This window comes from Chiroxiphia lanceolata, chromosome 5, assembly GCF_009829145.1.
Source record: "Chiroxiphia lanceolata isolate bChiLan1 chromosome 5, bChiLan1.pri, whole genome shotgun sequence".
NCBI classification, from domain to species: Eukaryota; Metazoa; Chordata; class Aves; order Passeriformes; family Pipridae; genus Chiroxiphia; species Chiroxiphia lanceolata.
Window position 1 is genome coordinate 60,657,910 of NC_045641.1, and position 24,682 is coordinate 60,682,591.

Here is a 24,682-nt window from a genome sequence, read left to right on the forward strand (position 1 = left end):
CAAAGGATTTACATGGGACCCTCTTTTGTAATTTGTTCCTAGCAATGTCATCTTTCTCACTGAACATCTCGTTCCTTGGTAGCACAGGTACAGAGGCTTCTTGCAGTTGGATCGTGGTAAAATAAATGGGCCTGTGAGGTGCAGTAATTCACACAGAGGGTATTTACAGGGGCTGAGAATTTTATTTTACCCTGCTTGCTGCTGTGTCCTTGGTTGGTCTGGGAGGGCTTATCAAGTCTTTGTAGTGCAAAGTTTGGGATCTGTAAGTCGTGATGTTACAGGAGAGGGCAGGAGACTTTATTTATTCATTAAGTCATTGTCATCCAGTTGACCCTGAGCTTGACTGAAGTCTGAAATGTCACAGGCTAGACATCACAGCTAAAGTCTCCTCTGTGTGTGAGCACTTACCCTTCTATCTTGAAGCACCCTGGGAAAATAAGGCTACATCACAGAGAAGCCAATTCGAGTGTCCATTTTGAAATTTTTCTTTGTATTTCAGGCAAACTTGTGCTTTGTGGACATCGATAACCATTTTATTGAACTGCCAGAGGAATTCCCCCAGTTCCCCAACAAGCTGGAGTTCATCCAGGAAATCTCCGAGGTCCTCCTGCAGTTTGGGATCCCCCCGGAGGGCAACCTGCACTGCAGTGACAGCGCCACCAAACTCAAGAACTTGGTTCTTAGCGACTTGGTGAACGACAAGAAGAACGGGAACATCCCCAGCAACGCCCTCAACATGTACGAGCTGCTGAAGGGCAACGAGACGATCGCCCGCCTGCAGGCCCTCGCCAAAAGAACGGGCGTGACGATGGAAAAAATCACAACTCCCCTCACAGAGAAGAAGGATGGCAAGTTGTCATGCGAGGAGCTGGAGCTGAGGGACTACAAACTGAACGTGCAGCTTCGCGAGGTTTTCGCCAACCGCTTCACGCAGATGTTCGCAGACTACGAGGCTTTTGTCATCCAGGCTGCCCCCGACATGGAGTCGTGGCTGACAAACAGGGAACAAATGCAAAACTTTGACAAAGTAAAGATAGCCATGTATTCGTTTTTCCACCTAAAAGTGCTTTTGAGGGGGAGGGAGCATAGCTGTGTTATGTGTACACAGCCGGGGCACTCTTTAATCTGCTGTTCTTCCTCTGCCTCACTGGGAGATTTGTCCATTCTCATTATATAGGCCCACATCACCTGCCAAAGCACATCGGTGCACATCCATGGAGCCGGTCAGAGCTGTCCCAGCTGGCACAAAACAAGCTGGCAGGCTTCTGCCTGCTGATGGGGCTATTCCTCTGGCTTTGGTGGAAGGGTAGCAATGGAAAGTGACTGTTTTTTCTGTCTGTCTTTTTTTTTTTTTTTGAGAGGAGAGATGCACACATGAGACAAAAACCAAATCCAGCCTTTCATGTTACCTAAACTCACAGTAGAGGTTGTTGGTAATGGGTAGTGTTGTTCTGAAGGTCATCACTTTGGTGTGGCGCAAGAGTACTGTTATGACTCCATTGCAGTGTGTATAGAAGAGTGAAAAGGAAGCTGAGATTAGAAATGGAGAAATAGAGACAGCAGGCTAGCAAAAGGAATGAGAAATGTTGGGAAGCTCACACAGTTGCTCTTGCTTAGGGACTGCAAAGTAGATAGTGCTTTTAGACATCAGCTTTTTCAGATACAAGTCCTCTCTAAGGAGAACATTAGAAGGATAAGCAATGAGGAATAGGCTATATACTGATCTGAGTCAGTTTTTGATAAAAAAACCTGCTGCCCTGCCTTTTATTGGTTTGTTTGTATTCAGGCATTAAAGAGTGCAGCATCCAAAAGAAAGGGGTAATTTAGGCAATCTCTGCTAGTGCTTCTACAATAAAATGGGCTGTTAATTTTAGGGTTTTCAAAGCTCAGTTAGAGATGTAGGCACGCAGTCAGTTCTAATTGGAAATTCGTGATTAATTGCCCTGTGTAACATCACAAAAGAGCATTAGCTGAAAGGCACTTGTGCACCCCTTGATATGTATGACACCTTAATATGGGATATGATCCCAAGCTGGAATGCCCAGACCAGAGGTCCCAAGTGGGTTCTGGCATGTGTTGCACAAGGCTTGTTCCTGTGAGTGATGGCTGCTAGGCTGCTTTGCAAAAGCTGGCAGCGTGAGCACTTCTTCAGTAACTCCATTTCCCCTTTGCTCCAGCTGTCAGGAAGCCTCCCTGACTGCTTATTCTCACTGTTGTCACCAAAGAGGTGACCTGTGAACCAAACCCCTTTAGTAGATGGAGTCAGAACCCATCTGAGAGGTGGTTTTATGGTGGGAAAGCCTTACCCAAGCCTTCCTGCTGGCTGCTGGATCGATTTGCTACTGCAGGATGACTCGTCATGTCAGCACTGGGTGGGAACGTGGCACTAACCAGCTCTTCTGTATTTCAGGCTTCCTTTCTTTCGGACCAACCTGAGCCTTACCTCCCATTCCTTTCACACTTCATCGAAACACAGATGTTTGCAACCTTCATAGATAATAAGATAATCTCCCAGTGGGAAGAGAAGGACCCTTTCCTACGAGTTTTTGACTCCCGAATTGAGAAAATAAAGCTGTATAATGTAAGGGCCCCTGCACTGAGGACATCCAACTATCAGAAATGCAGCACTTTGAAGGAAGCAGGTACGTCCAGACGGGATAGTAAGATATTCAAAAGTACAATGTCAGCCACAAAGAAGTGTAGGTCCTCATTGAGCATTGCAGTCAATGAGGAAGCTCTAGAGCTACCTGAGGAGGGCTCAGCAGTACCCTTATCTCCCCTAAGCAAATACTTCAGCATGCTTTTGAACACCAGAAACAGCGTGAGCCTTTACCTTCCCTTTGAGCTCTCCTGGGCTGGTGCCATTAATAAACACAACCCAAACCATGGCACTGGGCTCAGGGTTTCTCATTTCAGGCAGCTCCTGTTCTGTTGCCAGGAGAGCTTTCCTTCGCCGTGGTGGTGGGACCAGTGCCAGCCACACCAAGGAGTCGAGCGCCAGTGTCTGCTCCACTGGCCTTGTCTGCCCCTTCCCATAAAAAGACCTTGTTTTGCCTTATGCCATTTGGTTAGAGCAGCAGGGGATGCTGGGGATGTAATCCTGTGTGGCACATTTAGTACCTCCAGCAGTAGAGTTCACTGTTAATGAACAATAACACTGTGTACTGAAGGCTTAGATTATTTTCCATTACAGTCACAGGATGCATTTTCAAATTATACTGGAGTTACTCAGTACATGTACAAGTATTTATTTCATTTCCAAGTAATACAGGGAAATTATATTCTTAAATTTGTTGGGATATATATTAATAAACTGAGGCAAACACATTTCTCATGGGGTTCTTTTGTTTAACTCCTTCAGAATGTTTTACGTGTTATAAACATGGCAGAAATAGAAATCTCTGTGTGCTTAACTTTTTCTGTCTAAACCCAATTCTAATTTGCAGGTCAACTGTCTATTCAGCGTCTAGTTTTGGCAGATATTGTGGCACCAGAACCTCATTTTCTATCTTGTGAAAAGCAGCAACCTGATAGTAATACCAACTTTCCTTCATATTTACCATTCACAATATATATCACCTCAGCACTGATCCAGCACCTGTTTGTTTAACCTGCTGTTTTCAGAACCCTTCAAACCCTCTGACCCCACACTACCCACTCCTTTTCTCCAAAATGGAATCATACAAAGTGATTTTTATTTTTATTTTTTTTAAAGGGGAAAAAAACCCTGCCAAGTTTCTAATGATAATGTATGTAAATCTTATGACAGTTTCTTTCCCATCACAGTTTTATAAACTAGGAAACGAGTTCTGTGTTGTTCTTGAAAAATGGAAAAGGGGTTTAGCTTCCACATTTTGCATATTTATTCACTAGTTGTGATAAGCCGAAAGAACAGGCCTGCCCATTAATGGGTGGGCTATAAAGAGTTGAATATTAAAGTTGCTAATTAATGTTTAATTCCGTCATACACCCCAATCCTTCACAAGTTCATCTGACTCAGTGTTGAGAGGGTGACAGGTTTTATTTTCATCCTGCTCAAGATTTGAGATTGAAACCCTCGTTTCCTTGAAGCAAACAACTGAACACTAGTCTCAGCAGAGCCAGGATTCCCAGGGAGTCCTCTTTCCGTAGCCTCCTCTGTTTCCAAGCATCTGTTCATCTTGTTGATGCTGCTCAGGCCCTGCTACAGTTGGCTATGGTTTTTTGATGGCCTGTCACCCAGTAATGGCATATCTGATTTCAGGAGGAGGATCATTGTAGGTGCCAGATGTTTGCAAAATTCGGGTTTCCTCCCGCCATGCATCTGCCCAGGGCAAAGTGAGGTGCCTGGTCCCACAGAGAGTTGGAGCTGGCCTCAGAGGTCTCCGTCCTGCTGAAGGAGCCTTGAAACCAAGCAGGGAATTGCAGGGAAAGATTGCACTGCGCTTGCCAATTCCTAATGCATCCCAGAGGCTCCTGTAAATACCTGCTTACTTAACAGCTAACCTGCTTGTGCCAGCGCTAGTTGTGTTGGGTAAAGAAACTAAAAGCAAAATTAAAAAAAAACAAACCAAGTGTCCCCTCACTTCTGTAAGCGACAGATTTCCATGTCTGAAGTCACTATTTAACTGTTTCAGCGGGTTTTCAGGGATGTGAGCATGACCCCTCCTGTTGTGGCAGCGTGTGCCCTCAGGTGGTTCTCTAGCGCGGTTTTTCACCTGTGACTGTAACTTGCAGCCCAGTCCATCGAGCAGAGGCTGATGAAGATCGACCACACAGCCATCCACCCGCACTTACTCGACATGAAGATCGGCCAAGGGAAGTACGAGCAAGGATTTTTCCCAAAGTTGCAGTCGGATGTCTTGGCAACGGGACCCACCAATAACAAGTAAGCACAGGTTTTGTTTTCTGTGTTTAACAGCACATTTCTTGTACAAAAGATTCACATTTGAACAGAAGTCCTAATTTTGGATGGCATATTTCCAGTTTGTTGAACCCAGCAACTCTTTCCATTTCTGGTTTGTATGGGCTATGATTTTTGAAGTTATAACCTTAGTTTGGGCTATGTTAGGGAGTGTCAGTTCTGGTTTGGGGAAGATTTCTCAGAACTGTGTTCTGTTAAGTACTCTGTCTTCTCATATATGTTTTTAGCTTTACCATTGCTCTTATGAATTTAAAAGTAATTTCTTTGCTGATTTGCACTGAGTAGGATAATTTTGAAACCCAAGCCAAAATTCAGATTCTGAAAGAAATTTTGACATTGAAATCTTCACACCATCATGCAGAATGAAATTAATGCCCTCTCTGTTCCTCTCTTTTCTTTGACTGACATGACCCAGAGATTTTTGTAGCTCTCTTTTAGTTTCCTCATTGGAATACCCTGGAAGAATAACTTGGTGAAGGTAGAAGGGATGTGGTTCTGTTCCTGGGTTTCTCTTTTAAGTCTGATAGGGTTCTGTGGTGCCCTTTGATATAAAGGTAGGGGTACCTATAGCTGTGTAATTGAGCGTGCCAGTACATAGTTAATGTACCTAATGTAAAATGACAACCTGGAATACTGATACACTTTACATTTGTACAGTTATAATACAAAGTAAGTGCTGTGAGTTTTTTTTAATCTTTCTTCCTTCAAACACCCCCCCCAAGGGGGTTTCTCCCTCTTCAGAAATGAAATATTTGTGTACCAGTGATCACAAATTCATTAAATTATTCGCTCAAGCTCTCACTTCCAGTTTCTGTGGTAAGTCAAAGTGTGAGAGCACAGATAAATCAAGAGCTTCAAAAGCTACAGTTGTTCAAATGTTAAAGCAAGTTCTTGTTTGAGATATGTGCATGCACGCAAGCTACTCTGAGCTGCTCTATGAAGTTCCCACTCATTTCTATTTATACACCTTTTGTGCACCCCAGTGCTATCTAATCCCTTTTTAATAACCTGCTAGGAATACGATTTGCAAATGATACCCTTAAGGATTTGATATTTAAAGAATTGCAATTCTTTAACAGAAATTTAAAAAAAAAAAAAAAACACAAAAACAACAAAGGAGAAGAGGAGGTACACGTATTTCAAAGTTCCTTTGTTTGCAGTCATCCTGCAATTGGAGACAAAAGTTTATGGGTAATGGTCCCTTGAGGAATGGAGGATTTCTTCATCTTGTGGGATGCTGTATTTAGCAGTCTGCCTCTTATCCTTATGATGAGTTTCAGTTTTACAGTGTCAGTAACAGTGTGAGTGTGCCCAGCCTACTTGAAGTTGTTACATCTTCTGGCTCTATTGCAGCATCTTATCTATGAATAAGCATCAAATTAAAAATAGTTTTCCTTATGTCTTTTGAGATGCTTCTGTTAGATTGGTACCTACTCTAAAATGTGGCTCTAACTCCTCGAGTGATAATCTTGATTTAGATTGCAGCATGTTTCAGAATTTGTAAGTACAAAAATCCCATTACTTATTGCAAAGCGATGTCAAAGTGACAAATGTTTGAAAGTCCTCGAGTTGTATATTGCCAAAAAGGTTTGTAATTGGAAAATCTCAAGACCATCTGTTTATATCTTTCTGCTTCCTGGTTTTCATGTGAGCAGCTGAGAGGATGCTCTCTCCCTTTTCAGACGTGTAATTCTGCTGAATTTACACCCATGCATAAAACAGATAGCTTTTTCATGCTCCCTGCAAATACAGCATGAGTCTTTTGATCACAAGATCAACTGAAGTATAGTCTTCCATTAATTTGAATTTCCCAGTCTATAATTCTCGGAGATACGTTTTATTTGCTTGTAGGACTGGACCTTTGCATGTGGGTGGGGGGTAAGAGAACATTTCAGCTACATTCCCAGACACTTCAGATGTAGCTATTTTATGTTTATGTTATCAAGTTAATGCAAAGGATATTGCTATGTCAGTGAGAATTATTTTTGCAGGCAGCTTCAGTTTCGTATAGCAAATTTTGTCCTGAATATTGTAAGGAAGTGTATTTGGAGGAGGGGAAAAAAAAAATCCATTCCTATGGATTCCAGTCCATTGTTGCTGAACAGTAGCAAATAAACCCATTCAAAGCTGTTTTGCTGAGAAGCTCACCTCAGTGGCCAGCAATCAGGTATTTATTGCTTCCCTGTCTGGGCTGATAAACTGACTAGAGCTCATAATGTTCCTGTAACCAGGCCTAGCACTAAAGATACCTCTGTCAGTCGCTGGGCTGTTATATGTGTAATATGTTACTTCAAAATCACAGATAAAATGCAAACAACAAACACTTTTAGTTTCAGTTCTAGATCCTACATTTGATCCCAGAAAACCACGTTGCCTAGGTGGGCAGAAATTGTGTTTGGGAGATGTCTGGCACTTGCTTGCTGGGGGCTTGGAGGGCAGGGCTTGGGCACAGAGGTGGGGTTGACAGGCACATATGAGGATTTAGGAGGATTACCTAGGATTATAGAATCATTTAGGTTGGAAAAGGCCCTGAAGATCATAGAGTCCAACGGTAAACCTGCCACTGCTAAGATCACAATTTGAACCTGAGCCCTGGCCAGACTGGGATTAAGGTTTGTTTCAGTACAAACCTGACAGGGATGGTGGAACTGAGAGTAAGAACTCCATGGGAGCAGAAGGCAGGCCTTTAAAGGTTCCTTAGGGATAACATTAGGCACGGGGATCCTGAACCTATCTAAACAATGAGGGCTTAAAAAGGGAAGCTTCCTGCATGGATAAATGATCAAAAAGAGAGAATCAGAGTAAATAGTCAGTTTTGATACTGGAGGGTTGATCACATTAGGATGTGTAAGTGTTAAAGAAGTCTGTCAATCAAAGGAAGTCCACTGATGTTTCATCTGTCAGCCCACGGCCGTGCTTAGCAGGACGCTTTGCCCCACTTCTGTCACTCAGCTGCCTCCTCCTGCTTCCCCTTTACAGGTGTCCTTTAAAGGACTGGACAAGGGGATGAACCTGTGCTCTCTGGCCCCAGCCAGCATCAGGCTCTTGCTGCTTTCTCTCACCTGCTTGGTCATTTCTGGATCAGGAGAGCATCTCTTCTTACACTTGCTCCTATTCTTACCAGCTGTTAGGGTGCAGGTACCTGCCCAGTGTCATTTAGGGCTGGTATTCACCCTGTGGTGTTGTGTGGAAATGTTGACTTGCTCAGCTAAACAAGAACTTTAGTGAAAAAAACCTCCAAACTTCAGTTTACTGAAAAGAAATGAAAAGTTTAAAAGTAAGCAAATAATTAAGAAAAAAAAAAACCAAACCAACAAACCAATAATCAAAACCACTAAAACCCACAAACAAACAAACAAAACACTCCACCCCAGCCCCCTACCTCCATAAAACTGGAGAACAGGGTCCCAGGTATATGATTAGTTTCCCTAATCATCTTTTTGATCAAGACCACAGAACATGGATAGCTGCAGAATATGCTGATCTAAACTTAAATGAAAGATGATAACTGTTGTATCCAAATTTTTCTGTAAATTAAAGGAATATTACTTTTCTCTAAAGAAAAGAGCAATTCATCCCAGCTAACAGCAACTGAACAAAAATCACCTCACCCAGTTCTGTTCTCTTTCCCATCAGGCAGTGTCCCACTTGAGGGACTCCCTCTGCTCTCATTGCCTTTGATACATCCCCCACGTCATGGGAAAACCTTCTGAATCTGCAGAGAGCAGCTGCAGCTTCCTCTGGGTACAAAAGCATCCCCCATCATGCTGCTCTAACCTTGTAAAGCAGTGGCTTCTGCAGAAGTCCTCCTAGAAAGCATCCCAGGAGAAAAGAGGCTGCAGTCCCTTAGGCAGTTTGTCTGTTATTCTGGAAAAGAGCCGTGGTTTCCGGAGTCCTCATTTCCTTTCTCAAACCTCAGCACCACACTGTGGTTTCTACATGTTCCCTTCTTCCTCTTCTGCATGCGTTTTCTGCCAGGCTTTTAAAACTGTAGCTGGGGCTCTACTGACTGATGCATTTGCAATGATCCGGGAGTGGAATTTGAATGACAAAAAGCCAAGCTACATAAACACTTCATGGTTTCTGATTAGCTAATTGTTAAATTAGGGGGAATATGCTTACAGAGCAAAATTAAAACAATGAAACAAGCTGTGTTTTCAATCTAATTGATTACCTTGTAACTTAATTTGTACTAAGAAGCTTGATAAATGAGATTAAATATTGCAGAGGAAAACATTGATTGCACACAAAGCATGGGAATATATTTGCATTCTGGTGATTTGAAGTGAATGCCTGCAAAGAACAACTGAGCTGATCTTTTTCTTATAGCTTTTGGTTTTCGAATGAAGGTTTTGCTTTGTTACACATTTACAAAATGGCTTAAACTACCCTCTTTTGCTTTCCTTTCTCTTTAGCCCTTTTTTCTCCCGTCTTCATTATCTGAGCCCTGCTTTCCTCCTTGCTTACTTCCCTGACCAGCCTGTTTCCTCTTCCTGCCCTGACCATTTCTCTCTCCTGAGTCCTCTCCCTTGTATCCCAGCTTTGTCTGTTCTCTGTGTCCTGCCTGACTTGCAGCAATCCCCAAAGGAGGGCACAGTCTGAGTCTTCAAGCACAAATCCTGCTATACTTGGCCCCCTATCCTCAGGCTTTAGCTGAGTGATGAGTTGCTCTTGCCCATGAAGCAGATTTCAAAATTCTTTGCTTTCTCCAGGCATTTGTTCCTGATCTGTATTTTGCTGATCTCACCACTGTGTGTGTCAGTATTTATTTGTAAAAATCAAGCACTAGGAGTGTATGAAGTCAGTTCATTTTTGTGCTCCAGTTTATGGCACAGCTTGTGTGGACACTGTCCTGTGGCCTCCACCATCAGCCCCCTCCTCCAGTTGGGAACTGTCCAGGGCTGCCTGGTGCTCTAGTTCTCCTCATTTTTAAATAGGAGTGCTGTTTGCTTGTTACTAACATTTAACATCAGTTAATATTTAAGAAAATATTATATATGTGTGTATATATATATAATGCAAAGGAGTCAATGAATCTCTATATGATGACAGAATTTGTTCTGGTTTTAACTGAACTAGTTTTTGTATGAGAGATGGTCTTTTTTTCACTGAGTGGTTCATATTATGTGGTCTTTTATTACCTCCCTATCTACTGGGTACCATTTCAAGGCTGTCTATTTTCAATTAAGCTTTTTTTTTTTTAATCAAGCCAGACAACTGCATTTTCAAGTAATATAGCATAGCATCTCTGCAGTGCATCTAAATGAGCATGAAATGAGTCAGCAACAAGCCATCCCCACACAGCTCTGATGTTATTTAAACTTTGTGAGTAGTAAAAGCTCACCTTTTACATATGATAATCTGAAAGATGCAGTTGCTACACAAAAGGTAACCTAATACAGCAAACCACTGACAGGTGCAATGAAAACAGGAACCACTTGTACTTAAATACATGCATTTTTGAGAATAAGGTGTGACTGACAATCTGTGCTTAAAAATGGTTTCTGAGATAGGAAATACATGCTGTAGTGACTTGGAACCTGATGGGCAAGTCTCCTGAACTGCTGATTCTCTGCTCAACTTGTGCAAGGTGGGGAAAGTGCAACTAACTTCTCTGAGTTAATATATCATTTTAACACAGCTCTGCAGAATTGAAGTTCTCGGGGAGAACTGCATCGAATCCTTGCATCCTCTGTTCCATTTGCTCTCCCCTGAGCAGTGCTACTGTCTCAAGGGACTTTGCAAATTAAATACCACTTAGGACAGTGGTTCCTCGGGGCTCCAGAGGTGATGCTGCTGGTTTGCTACCGCTCTTCCTTGCAGAGGATGGCAGTTGTGGGTGCCACCCTTTTAAATCACGTCTTTTCATGTAAACTGATGAGACAGCCTGTCAGTGCAAGACCACTCTCTTTAAGGCATTTTGCTCATCTTTGTCCACCCGATGAGCAGTTTCAAAGCTTTCCTATTCCACCCTACATCAGAGCTGGGAAAGGTGCATAAGTCTCTCTCTGAGCCTTCATTCTCCTTACCACGGAGCAGCGTTTGTGAAGCAGATTCATAGTGTGGATCCCCTCCCCTGTCAGCCCCGTGAGCTCCATTGGGTGGAGCTCAGTTTTGACATTCCTTTTAATTTGTTTGGTCTGACATGACTTGGAATCTCTGTGCAGTCCCACACAAACTGCATCTGAACCCAAGCAGTTTGCATGTGCAGCCTGTGTGTGTTTAATGTGTGGAGGCTGCATGCATGCTTTAGGGGGATTTGGTGGAGGGTGTAGTACAGGTATGTGCTAATTTGTGGATGCAGAAACACAGATAACTCTTTGATGGGCATATTTAGGTGGAAAGGGTATTGTCATGATTTGTAGACCTAAGTAGCAGTCTACCTCATGAGATGGTTTAGATGAGGAGATTTAAGTTCCGTCCTATAGACAAGTGCATTTGTCTGCTTCCTTCTCTTTTAACACTGTAAATAGATTGTAAATTACGATAGTGACTTTCATGGTGATGGCAATATTGGTTAAATCCATCTGTGAATGATGTTCTCTAGCAGCATGTTCATGTGTTGCAGTATATATCCTGCCTATTAAACTCATGTCTGGTTTGGGTAGACATAATTTCTTCATTTCTCCATAGGGCTTTAAAAAGCAGGGTGGGGAAAAGGGGAAGAGAGAGAGAGATGTACACATGGTTGCAATACAACGCAGCCAGTCCCTGGTGTGAGGCTGCTGCTTTGCTAGATTGTTTCTCACAGCTTTGATGCTGACTACCTTACCACTTTTGTTATAGAAATTAAGCATCACACGTTAAGTATCTTCTTTCGCAAGTGTCACTATTACATTTCCTCCAGCCTCTGCAAACCTATTCCTATGCTTGTTGTGTCTCATTTGATATTAAACAACACTGACTGAAATTCACTGTTTTTGTGCTACAAGGATTTTATGATGAGATGCCTTCATTTCATTTCTCTATATTGAACAGAGCACAGTCTTCCCTGATCCCTCCTCTGAAATATCCCTGTTTTCTTGCAGTCCCTGAAGGTGAGGACCATTCATCTGTGAACATGGGAGTTAGATACAGGCAGACATACTGAAACAAACCTTTTCTCACTTCTCCATGTAGGCAGTTTGTCCCTGGGCTCCCCACAACACTGTGCCTGAGCTGCGTCTGCTTAATCCCCAGAGACTTGGTGCTTGTAGCAGTGCCTCCGCTGTGAGGAGTAAATGAAACATGCCTGTAGTCCATGCTCACGGCTCTACCAGCAAAAAATAAAGGGGAGAGGGCATTTTGTGGGTCAGGAAATACTTGGGCAGCATCCAGGCTGAGCAGCAGCACTGCAGTGCCGTGCACTCCCAGGTGCCAGGCTCATCCCTCCAAGGTAGGGACCAGCCAGGAGGGCTTGGTCTCCTCAAGTACCTGCTCCATAAGGACATGGGTGGTAGTGGTTCAGCTGAAAAGCCCAAGACTAAGGGCTGACAAGCAGGTGTTTGCTGGTGGGATTACAGCTTTGCTTACTGCTTTGGCTGAGGTGTGAATACAGCAGTAGCTGACAGCAGTGCCAGGAGAAGCACCCGGATGGGATTTCGACAGCTCAGGGAAGGTGGTGTGGCTGCTGGGATGGGCTTTTATACCCCTTAAAATCACTCTGAGTGATCAAAAGGAGAGGAAGAGTAATTTAAAATGCAGTTGCTGCTTGTAAGAGGAGTGGTTATTATAATATTGAAGCATTGTTTTGGGAAAATTCTATGTGGCCCAGTAAAGAAAAGGCTTTAAAAGATTTAGCTGCTTAATCCTGCTTATCTGCTGTTAGATCTTCACGAAATCTCCTGGAGAGATTCAGAGCAGCATCTCAATGCACAGACCTCACTCAGTGTCTCAACAGCTCCTCTTCCTCAGCTTAGAGGTTGGGGAAAAAGGAACGTGCAGCTCACTGCGTGTGTAATTGCTCCAGCTAATGAACAGCAGTCGTTTTTTTCATTAACACCCAATGATCTTTACATTTGTATCCTTAAAATGTTCAAATGGTTCTGATTAATAATCTGGAGAATAGTCTGTGCCTTCTCCCAGATGAAGTATGGCACTGGAATGAACTGAAGAATCTTTAATAATGGTGTAGTAGCTGTAATTATTCTATAACTTTCATTCTGCTTTCACCTTTGGTGAGACGTGTTCCCTCAAAGGACAGTTCTAGCAATTCTTTTGTCTTCCACTAACTGCAGAAATGCAGATGGAGAGGGATCCAAGCTCTGTCTACAGTTCAGAAACTACCATATATAAATTGGAGCAGAAAAATATATGGTAATGTTTGATCTATAGCTTAACTTTCCAATGTGTTACTGGCATTCTATCACATGAAACATAAACGTGGTACTGGCTTGCAATAAATGGAAGGTCTCCAGAGCCGGGTAGCTAAAGTCACTTTTATGTCTGCATCTTCTGTTCAAGGGTGTGGAGTTTTGTGCTACATTTCTACTTGTTGAGATTATTAAAATGTAGGGTTTTATTTCTCCCCTTTCAGTCATCTAATAGGGTTTTGGCTATTGCTTCTGAAAAAAAAAATTAAAAATTGTGACTTAATAAACTCAGGGGCTGTTTATTTTTAAGACTTCTGCAGAGGTGCAGAGACACTTATGTCAGTAATGTATTCCTCTGAGAAGGTATAAGCATTTACTGTGCAGACACGTATTGGGCTGTTTCATTTAGTTACCAGAGACTTGAGGCTACATTGCTTTAAAAATAAATTCCCTGTTGTATGGGATGCTGAGGTGAAGAACCGTAATTACATGCAGACCCAGATTTCTTCCTTTGTACTTGTTTTCTTGATGTTATTTGGGAGGTAGGATGGGACTTCAGTTTGACTATAAAACTATGGTTCCTATGACTTTTTTTCTCCCCTTTTTATTGGTGCAGTTAGCCAAAACTCAGTCTTCAGTTGACCCACCAGAGGAATTGGTGGAGATAGTTATTTAGGTACATGTATGCAAAGTCCTTCTCTCTGGAAACAGGAGGGTTTGTTTATCAGGGGTCACACCTCTGTACTTCTCTTGGGTCAGGCTCCTCTCCCTACACATCCCAAATGGTCTGCCAGACATGTCAGAGCCCAAGTCCAGCTCAGTGCAAGAGTTTTCTCCCCCTGGCATGTATCTGCCTATGTCACCAGCTGAAACTCTTTGCCCAAACAGTTCAGATCCCAGATCTTATTTGTGTATGCTCTTGTTTGGGGTGCATACAGAGAAATTGATGGATTTGGGATTTGGAGACTGCTGTTCTCACCAATACCACCAATGTGGAGAGTCTCACCAAGCACACACTTCTGTCTTTGATGTGGACATCTCCAGGTGCCCTCTGTATAGATCTGTCAAAGCAGAGAACCCAAATCCCGAGGGGCTCTGCCTGTTGATCACAGTTCCTATAGAAAAAGCCATCTCAGAGCAGTTGTTCTGGCATGGTGCCCAGCATGGACACTTCAATCTGGAGTAGAGGGGCCAGGATGGAGATGGATTTTGAAGGGTCCCTTTGGTCCCTTCGACTCAAGTGCTAAGGTTGGCAAGTGTGGGTTCTGTTTTCTTTTTATTGCTTTTTTAAAAATTATTTATTATTTTTTTCTTCCAGATTGAGGTTATCCCCTCAAATTCTTCCAGGCACTTTCTTCCTGTAGGTAGAGCCTTTTTCATACATCCCGCCAGGCACCGGAGCTGGAGCACTGCTCTGAACAGGATTTGTTTTCTCTTTCACCTTGGTTTCACTCTTTATCTTCTGAGTGCAGGAGAGAGGCAGGTGACTTCTTGAATTGACTGAAAGGCTATACACTTAAAGGCTTTTTTTAAACTGCATTTGAAAGATAATTTTAAGTTTAATAAACACAACTACAGTAATCAAGTGATATTCTAAAGATATAGCCTTTATGTGCATTAAGCTGCTTATTTTTAACTTGATAGTTTGCTTTATACAGTGTTATTTCTGCTTTCTTTTATAAATATTGCATTAACTTCATTTTCTCTGCACCAGTTGAGCATTTTTGTTGTCAAGGATTTGGCATAAAGGAGTTTGGACACTTGAGAGCTTCAACGTTGCCCAGTTTCAAACCTGGTTACCAGGTGGCTGCTTTCAGGTGACAGCTTCAGATGAGGAAAAATTCAACTGGACATATATGAACATGTGGAAAATAACGAGGCTTTTTTTTGATATTTAGAAACCTGATGCAAAAAACCCAGAAGATGAAGATAGCAACATGATTAATCCCAGGAACATAAATGTTGTTTATAACCTTTAGGCATAAATGCACCCAATATCACAGTAGTTACTATTGCAATGAGAAATTTCTCTCAAATAGTTCCTGGAAGTGCAGAAAGGAGAAGTAGCACTTCTCACAAAAGAGGGAAATCATAGAAGTTGCTGCTCAAAATACATCATTGTAATTTTGTTTGTTTCTACAGACACTGTTTTTATCAAACTTCATCAAACGCAGCAATGGTGTTGGGTAATTAAGTACAACAGTTTACCTGGTGGTGGCATCAGCGGCGCTGCATGACCTGTGTTTTGGATGCCAGGAGCTCTCACTGCAGACCATGGCAGGCAGTGGGAACATTTCCATGAGGATTTTTGTCCCTTGGGTGCACAGTGGCCTGTTGCCTGCCAGATGCCTTCGCATGGGGACGTCGGGCACCACTTTGCACTCGTGTTTACTGCACGGTCCAAGTTTGGGCTTCTCCTTCTCTTGCTGCAGCCCCATCGGATGTCTGTGGCTCCTGACCTAGGCTTTCCCTCCTCATTTTTTTTTTTTTTTCCTGCTCATGTGTGTCTTCTCTCTCTCTGACTTCCCAGCCGCTGGGCCAGCCGCAGCACCACCACACAGCGCAGGAAGGACCGCCTGCGGCAGCACTCGGAGCACATCGGCTTGGACAACGATTTGAGGGAGGTAGGTGACATCATCTGCGGGCAGCACAAGCTGTGATCCAGGAGGTGGAGGTTTGGACAAACAACGTGCTTATTGCTTAGGGCAGTTTTGTGGCTACTGTGATATTTGCTTGGGTCTCTGTAGCCATTTAGATGCCGCTTCGCTTGTCACAGATGCTTGTATATGTTGTACAACTTCAAAGTACGCAACGTAAATAAAGTGCTTTTATTATTTAGGAAAAAGACAGCCCCATTGTCTTCAGAAAAAATGGCTTATTTGCTGGTTTAGACTCTGGTCGTGCTGCTGCACGCAGGCAGCAGAGCCCTGGTGCTTTCCTGAGTGCAGCTGCTGAGCTCTAGCCAGGTCTCTGGAAAAGTCAAGTCCTTGAATAAATGTCAGTGCTGTAGAAGCGAATGAGGCAGGGTTCTTTCCTTTCTTTTAAAGGAATTTTTTTTTCTTTCTCTTGCGTAGATTCCTGACATGAATAAACCTATTTGAAAGGTTAAGACTTTGGGGCCTTTTTATGCCTAAAGCTTGGAAACTCCCATGCATCTTGTAAATGTCAGTCACATACATGCATTTCTTTCCCATCTTTTCAGTTCCTTGTCCTTCGTTAAATATCTTCTGCCACATTTTTCCATTGATGTCCATGTGCTTCTTTTGTATGTCAATAGCAAAAATAAAACACTCATGCTGTTTTGTGGTAAATCTTGCTGAATAATGTTGACCAGTGCTGGAGTTTGCCCTCTGAAAGAACCTGAGCAGATGAGTGGACTCTTCAACTATAGCTTCAAATGACGTTTCAGTGGAAACACAGCAAAACAGCACTTTTACATATTTGTTGCTATTTTTGCTAATGTGGCTTTGCAAGTATATTTTAAACAGTGCCTCGTGTGTATCTCAGCAGAGCCTTTTCAATACTTTGTCATGTATTTACTTTTTTCTTTTTTTGGCTGTGGATCATATGCATGCTTCTTTTGCTTTGTCTCCTCTTTCTTTCTGGCTGTTCTGCCATTGGGGCATCTGCCTCCTCTTAGCCATCGGAGGAGCTTTTGCTTCGTCAGAATTCAATGGCCTTCTGGGAGTGGGATCAGGGACCACCCCCTCCTGCACGGCCTCCTAAAAAATCCTTCTCTGAATGCTGCCTGGTATGTTTTAGTTTTTCTTGTTGAAAGCTGCTTTTGAGATGTTGCTAGCATGAGGAACCTCTGTCTTCACGGCACCTCAAGCCTCTCCCTTTCTCGTAGAGTAGGAGCACGGTCCCTGTAGCGCTTGGAAGTGTGGTTATAATCAGAAAAGTAGCTGGAAATGAGCTTCCACTCCAGTTCCCTGGCAAACACAGTGGCTCCAAGGCTGAAAGACAAGAATTTGTTTCACTGTCGTTTTTTTTTCCCCATGTTGCTAAGCTGGTGTCAAATCCAAAAATCATCACCTTCTGGCTGCTGAATCATTGCATCCCAGTGTGAAAGAAGGTGGTGGTGGATGTTGATGAACAGGCAAAGTGCAATCAACTAATTCTCTCAGCCCACCCTTGTTCTTCTGTTGAACTTACAAGAGCTAATACTATTCTTTTTTATTTTAGTGTAATAACAAGACATATAATGAATAAAATAAGGTTATCCGTGTTTTGTACTCTTCAGACTATAACCACACTTCGCATTTTATTTATCCCTTTAAAAAGAAATATTAGATTTCCTAGTTATATATTCCCTTTATTACTTTTTTCACTTGTTTTGCTGTTAATTTTTGCACCGAGTTAGATGGAAGTCACTTGTGAGATTGCTTGATGGACAACACACTTTCATCATCTGTGACTTTTTTTAATTCCCACCTGTAGTTTTTCAACTATTTTAAAATCCTTACAGTATTGGTGCAGCTGTAATCACCTAACTGAGCACTTTTGATGAACACAGCTTTTCATGGCAGAACCCTACGTTCTTGTCTGACCTGTTGGGGTGACCTTAAGTTGTTCTTGTCCAAATTTTGTGTTGAAAAAATCCAATTGTGTCAGAAAAACTGTACTCTCCCTAAAAAAAAAAAAAAATTGACTTCAATATGTTTGGATTTTGCTTTTGCTTTTCCTGATCTAGTGGAAGGTATCCATGCCCTGGCAGAAAGGTTGGAACTACATGACCTTTAAGGTCTCTTTCAACCCAAACCATTCTATTATTCTATGAAATAAATTTTCTGCCCAGACGGAAAGCTCCAAGGATGCAACAGCCATAGTGACCTCTGTTTCCCAGAAAACCCAGCCAGCAGCAGCACCAAGTCCCTGGGGGAGATGTGATCCAGCTCTCTCTGGGAAAGAGTGATCATTGTCACATACCATCCCCCAAAGAGGCATCATTAACTGGATGAAAACACACTATGGAAACAGAGCATTCCCATAGCAGGCTATGAGCACCGTGTTTCAAGACTTTTATTTGGCATCATTCTATTATCTTACTCTTTTTTAACAAAAACTTTATGAATAATGCTTGAACAACTGGCCAACTTCTCATCCTTGCTCAGCCCTCTCGCTGATGTTTGGGTCAGAGATCACTTGTTGATTTTTTTTTTTTGGTGTGTGTTTTTTGGCTTAACAAATGAAAGCCGAACCAAAAAATACCCCACCCCTGAAGACAAGGCAGTGGAGCAGGAAAGTTTAAAAGTGTTTTATTACAGCTTGGATCTTTCTTTAAGGAGTATGCTGATTTTTTTGTCCATACTTCACAATTACCACTCCATATAAAAATGATCCTTACTGTCAGTTCTGTTTAAAATGAGCTTCACTCGTAATCAAGAAGTTAATTGAGAATAAAGACAAGTCTCATTTTTCCCACATAAACTATCCAGATGAAAAGTAATGGATGAAATCTTTCTCCTTCACTAAGTGTATTTCCGCTTCTTGTAATTTATTTTCAGATGATTTTTTTTTCTATTCATGTATAGTCTGATCACAAATTAGACAGGTTTTTTAATTTTTTTTTTTTAAGTGAGACTTAACAGTGAAAAGAAACTTTACTGAGTGTTTTGACTTTATTGCTTAATGAAGGTGTTGCACTTTATGCACTTGCTGTGCCTAACTTCATGCTGGTGGCTAACAGCACAGTTCACTAGCTAGTGTTGACTGATTCTGTACCACACAGGAAAATATCTTGCTTTTTCTGTTGTCAGAAGGAATCGCTCCACTCCTCCAGCCTGACACCTAAACATCAGACAAATCAAGATTCTGTTCCTAGATTAACAGTAGCTCGTTCCTTTCCACCAGCATTTGCTTGCCTAGGATTAGGATGAGGAGAGTCCCTCTGACTTGTAATATCTAAAATTATTCTCTTTATTTTTAGAAATACATGCAGGAGGCAAGGAGTTTAGGGAAAAATTTAAGGCAGCCCAAACTCTCAGACCTCTCTCCAGCTGTGATTGCACAAACCAACTGGAAGTTTGTGGAAGGGTTGCTGAAGGAATGTCGCATGAAGGTAGGTCGTCCCCTGTGTGTTCTCCCCTTAATTACACTGAGCCTAAATAGCATCTGCAGATGGTGGTCTGATTCACAGCTGGAGTGGCATTAGTCTGTTGGAATACCAGACTATTCACCAGAGTGGATATCCCTTTAGTGTAACATTTACATTAGTATTACATATAGTGTAATATAGTGTAACATTAGTGTATCATTAGTGATACCTTAGTGTATCAATTTAGTTTTACATTTTTCAACGGCTAGAAGAGAAAGGAACGTGTCCTCGCTCTTCTATTTATGCAGTTGAAGTTGATGGAAAGAGTAAAAAGGACAGGAAGGAGAATCAGCATGATCAGGCATCTCCAGGAGGATTTCCTTTAGTTGTTCGTATTTACATGTAGCCTAAACAGAACAGGCTCGAGACCCTCAGTCAAAAGGGAGGAATTCAGCATATGTCACTTGTGCATGTTGTTTATGCAGAGCAAATGAGGTATAGCAGTTTCTAATATTAAAGGAGCTTTTATAGACATGGAAGTGTAGCTTGTGTCTGTTGCTGTTGGTGTTATGCTGCATTACCTGAGTGTTAAACTTTAATGGCTGTAACAAGAAGAAAACCAGAAAGTCAGTAAGACTGAAAATGTATCTAGTGCTCTTCTCTGTTTTGCTCTATACTCTGCTTGGTAATAGATCAACAGTGTAGGAATAGGACAGCTGGAACAGGCTCCCCGGGGAAGTGGTCACAGCACCAGTTCAAAAAGAGTTCAAGAAGTGTTTGGACAATGCTCTCAGGCACATGGTGTGATTCTTGGGGCTGTCCTGTGCAGGATCAGGAGTTGGGCTTTGATGATCCTCTTGGGTTCCTTCCAGCTCAGGATAGTCTGTGATTTGAAGTAATCATGCAAACTTTTTTTAATATAATTATTCTTGTTAATTTACAAACCCTGTAAAGATATTTAAACTTTCTCTGGTCAGGCTATTAGCAATGGTTTCTGTATTAAGCACATTTAAGTGAACTCATCTAGAAATTCTGTCCCTTGCTGGATAATATTCTTAGAAACCTTTGGGGATTTTTTTTTTTTATTTATTTGTAGACTAAACGCATGTTGGTAGAGAAGATGGGCCATGAAGCAGTTGAGCTGGGACATGGAGAAGCCAACATAACAGGTCTGGAGGAAAATACATTGATTGCTAGTCTCTGTGATCTGCTAGAAAGGATCTGGAGCCATGGTCTGCAGGTCAAGCAGGTTGGTAGCTGGAAACTTGGAACTTTGTGTGAACACTAGTCTAGCAAACACTGAATGCCATCACTACCTTTTAAGCTGCTACTCAGTGGTGTCATTCCAACATAAAGTGGGAGGTATCTTTGGGCTCGGAGTCCCTCGTTCATATCTTGCCAAGGTTGAGGAGTTTCGGGTGTTAGGGATTTGGGGGGGGTGTTGGTTTTTGGTTTTTTTCTTTTTCTATTTGAGAGGTACCTCTGGAAACTGCAGTGATGTTGTCAAGTATGTGTTTGATTTCTTCTCTTTCAACCTTCACAAGGAAAACCCAGAGAGAGGACAAAGAAACAAGGTGGGTGGTGTGACTAATAGGTCAGTGGGGTGGTCCTCTCTTTTTCCTAAGATTTCATGATCCAAGAGAGAAGGATTGATTGTAATTACTGAACATTTTACCCATTTAAATGCCATTCCATTATTTTGCTGTGTTTATTGACCTCTTTCCTTTTGCCTGAAATTATTTAAAGCTGCGTGCTGTGTATTCCATTTTCAGGGGAAATCTGCTCTGTGGTCCCATTTGCTTCAGTACCAAGAGAGAGAAGAGAAGCAGGAGCACAGTGCAGAGTCACCAGGTGAGTACTTGACAACTGACTCCATGAAGGGTCCATCACACTGAATGAACTTGGGCATGGGAGGAACAGTGCAACCATAGGAATCCATGCAGGATTTTTGGTGTATTTCTTTGCTAATATCACATTTACATTTTGAGACTTTTCATCGTCATTGTGAGGATGTCTTGATGTCTGGACTAAATAGATTGAAATCCTTGGAGGCAAAGGAACATAGTTACTATCTCTGTCTGGAAAAATCACTTGATGTATGTTCACTGCCTACATTTCCTTTTAATCAGCATTGAGTGAGGTGTGAGAAGCAGTGCTTCCACAAGAGATGATTTCTGTAGAAGCTGAAAGTGTGGAAGTGGGGGTAAGACAGCTGACATTTTTCTTTCAGTGAGCATAATCTGTCTCTCAGATCCCAATGTGAATAACTCCATATTCACTAAATCTTTATACTGGTGGATGGTACAGTTCAGAAACTGTGTAATTCATCTCTGTACATCAGTCTAGGTGCTCAGTTTAAGCTTTGGCTTGGCCCTTTACAATCACTAAATTACTTCTGTGCTGTGAGAGAGATTGGTTTTCTGATGACCTGGAGATCTCCCTGCCCAGTGGCTGGGGTATTGTAGTGAAAGTCTCTGAACTTTAGTTGGTCATCTTCCAAGGACTCTCCAATCCAAATCCTGCTGATGGGAACTTGTATGATCAGTCCTCGAAGATGCATTTATGGAAAAACTAGTCTCTCCCATGAAAAGACTTTTTAATAAGCTTCAATGAGTAATGCACTAAACAATCTGGCTGGCAGGCACAAATTCCTGAGAGCAAAATGTGTCACCAAAAAGCAGTTTGCTCAGAGTAGCAGAGCATAGAAATGCTTGGCATTCTTAGCATTGAATATGTTACTGTAGCTTAATTTTATCGAGTTCTTCTCAGTTGTGAGCTTTTCCTAGAAACATCAGATTTATGTTAATGTATTTCACGTACAAAAAAGGAAGCTAAATCTCTGAATTCAGTGCTGGATTAAGGAAGGAATAGGTAATGTATTCAGCATTTTTCATTTTGTCTATTTCTACGTTTCCAGGATGGAGTTAGTGATAATGCACAGAAACTCTGCAGTTACCAGCCACTTACGATTGTTTTCAGCTGTATGTGAAACAAATGCATTGCAGACTATTTTTGTAGTGTTGCATTAACTTCATGTTTTCTCCATTGTAGTTGCTGTTGGAACAGAAAGACGAAAGTCTGATACAGGAATTACTCTGCCTACATTGAGGGTTTCCCTGATACAAGATATGAGGTATGCAATTTGGTTCCTAAAGCATTGATTGTGGTTTTAATTGTGTAGCATAAGGTAAAGATCCACACTGGCTTTGGGTCTACAAAGGCTAAGGAGAATTAAACCTTCTCTTCAGCCCACATTCAAATCTATGACATGTTGCCTTTCTATTTTGAAAAACCTTTTTTGCATGTTCACTTGATCTATTTTACCTAAAAGACAGTGAAAGCCACACACGTTTTACTTGGATTTTAGTTTTCCCTGGGTGGGGTTCTTCCAGCAGTAAAGCCAACTTCTACAACTAACAGCAGATATGTTGAATTCCTTGGTTCTTTGAGTTTGTTTCTTTTTGTTTGTGTCAAAGTACTGACTGAGCAAGTACGGTTGATAAATAGAGCAAAGGGACATAAAAACTTGCTTGCAATGCCTGAGCAACGTTCTTTCTTCTCAGCTGGCATTTTATGGCAAATAGTAATAAATGAACAAATATAGAAATGTATTCAAATTTAGAATTTGGATGAGTTTAAAGCTAGGATGTGAAGTTAGGGCAGGTGCTCTGCAGGAGACCACAGCCTAGCTACGGAGACCTATTCAAGCAATGTTGGTTTGGAACCAGAAGGGTTAGAGGGTAAGAAGAGGTGGAGGCTGGGGTGACAGCACCAGACAGAAGTTCTTCAGGGCATCTTCTTGATCAAGCCACTGCCAGGTCAGGCTATTTTTTTGACACTTGTTTTGCTGGGGTTAAGGATTGCAGTCGGCTAAAGGTGCCATGAAGAGAGAGGAGGACTAACGCAATAATGCACATCTGTAAAGAGCTGCTAACAACTGCTGGCAATTTAATGTGTGAGACAATATGAGTACTTCTTCTTGTAATACCATGTCCTCCTTCCACATAAAAATATGGTAAAAAATCTTATGGCAAAAATAAAGTTAATTGTAGTAAGTTCACAAAACCGTGATTACAGCGATGTGATTTTTACTCTGTGTATTGATACGGATATACTTTTTTTTCTGATGTGAGATCACACAGATTAATCAGACTTTTCTGAAAGAAAATCACTGTACTTCCCACCTACAGTGTCCAACCTTTTTGTTTGATGCTACATAGTGTGAGTCTTGTGCTCTGATTTTGAAGAATATGACATGTCACATAAGGCTAAAACAACACGCGAAAGTGGGAGAGGGAATATATACAGTGTAATTAGGAGTATGGTGCCAAGAGGTCATTTTGAACATGTGTCTGTCATTTTAGCATCCCTCTCATGGGATGTGGCAGCTATCTACTTAATTCAGTCCTGCAAGGCTGACAGGCATGCAGAGGGTCAGTCTGAGGAAAGGATGAAGGAGGATCTGGAGCGGAAACTCACGTGCTGGGAGGGGATTGCTGACAGAGGAGGCTGTGTGTGCTCACTGCTGTGTGCAGGGGTTCTGTCTTCCACGTACTTCCACTGGAGTAATGAAAGCCCAGCACGGATCTGAGCTCTCTTGTTTGAATCACAAAATTCTTTCTGCTGCTCTTCAGAGGAAAAAGTACAGAAGCAGAACATTACCTTCTGTAATATCTTGGGTATTCGTGATTGTGCACAAACATGTCTGGTCATGGAAAATGCTGGGCAGATGGTGAGTTGAATTTGTCATCTGTAATCTCGTGGCATACTTTCTCCTGCTTGGAGGGAATGCCACTTAATATTTGTTTGCACACACAGATTCAGGCTGAAGTTAGAAGGATGGGTAATTGTTAAATTGCTGGGGTTGCGGTGCTAACTGAACTAGTGGCTGGAGGATTAAGCATTGCCTTAAGCATGGCTTGTTTTTGATGGCTCATGCAAGGTTATGTAAACAACTTAGAAAGCAGGGCTGAGTCACAGTCATGCTCTGAGTGCACCATGAGCCTGTGCTACAGGTAAAGTGATGTGTCCTCTGCCTCCCTTGCAAAGCCAGGCATCTTAGATGTGGTAAGGAAGATGCTCAAGGCGTTTATTTTGGCTTTGTGCATGGAGTCTTGGCACAAGCATGTTTGGGGGTATGCCCTTCAGCTTCTCCCCTGGCGAGGATCTGCAGCATCTCTCCCACCCTCTTCTAGCTCCCCGTCAGACTCCTGCTGCAACCTGCTTCCAGCATGGCCACAGCCCTCGGGCACATTGCTGCATGTCCAACCCAACCAGTCAACACCAAGGCAACTCCCCAAAACCTTTGGTCCAGCTGGGTTCAGGTTTCTGATCCTTTCCCTTCGGGCACGTTCTTCCTTGCTATCAGCTCTTGCTTTCATGCCCGTGTTGTGCCTCCCCTCCTGCGGGGAACTTGCAAGTGGAGAATGTGAGCTGGGAGCTGGGCCCACA

The 24,682-nt window shown here is 42.2% G+C and overlaps 1 protein-coding gene across 6 annotated transcripts in view; it reads left to right on the top strand.

The window, feature by feature from the left end:
- DENND5B (DENN domain containing 5B) overlaps positions 1 to 24,682 on the top strand; it is a 113,509-nt gene that overhangs the window by 72,839 nt on the left and 15,988 nt on the right. For 4 of the 6 annotated variants that reach the window (XM_032688041.1, XM_032688044.1, XM_032688045.1 and 1 more), the window contains 9 exons: positions 500 to 1,027; positions 2,411 to 2,642; positions 4,717 to 4,867; positions 15,725 to 15,818; positions 19,124 to 19,255; positions 20,328 to 20,480; positions 20,773 to 20,805; positions 21,004 to 21,082; positions 22,283 to 22,364. In XM_032688041.1, the coding sequence (XP_032543932.1) occupies positions 500 to 1,027; positions 2,411 to 2,642; positions 4,717 to 4,867; positions 15,725 to 15,818; positions 19,124 to 19,255; positions 20,328 to 20,480; positions 20,773 to 20,805; positions 21,004 to 21,082; positions 22,283 to 22,364 (1,484 nt within the window). The remainder of the gene's footprint in view (positions 1 to 499; positions 1,028 to 2,410; positions 2,643 to 4,716; positions 4,868 to 15,724; positions 15,819 to 19,123; positions 19,256 to 20,327; positions 20,481 to 20,772; positions 20,806 to 21,003; positions 21,083 to 22,282; positions 22,365 to 24,682) is intronic. The other 2 variants (XM_032688043.1, XM_032688047.1) reach the window with 1 other exon arrangement.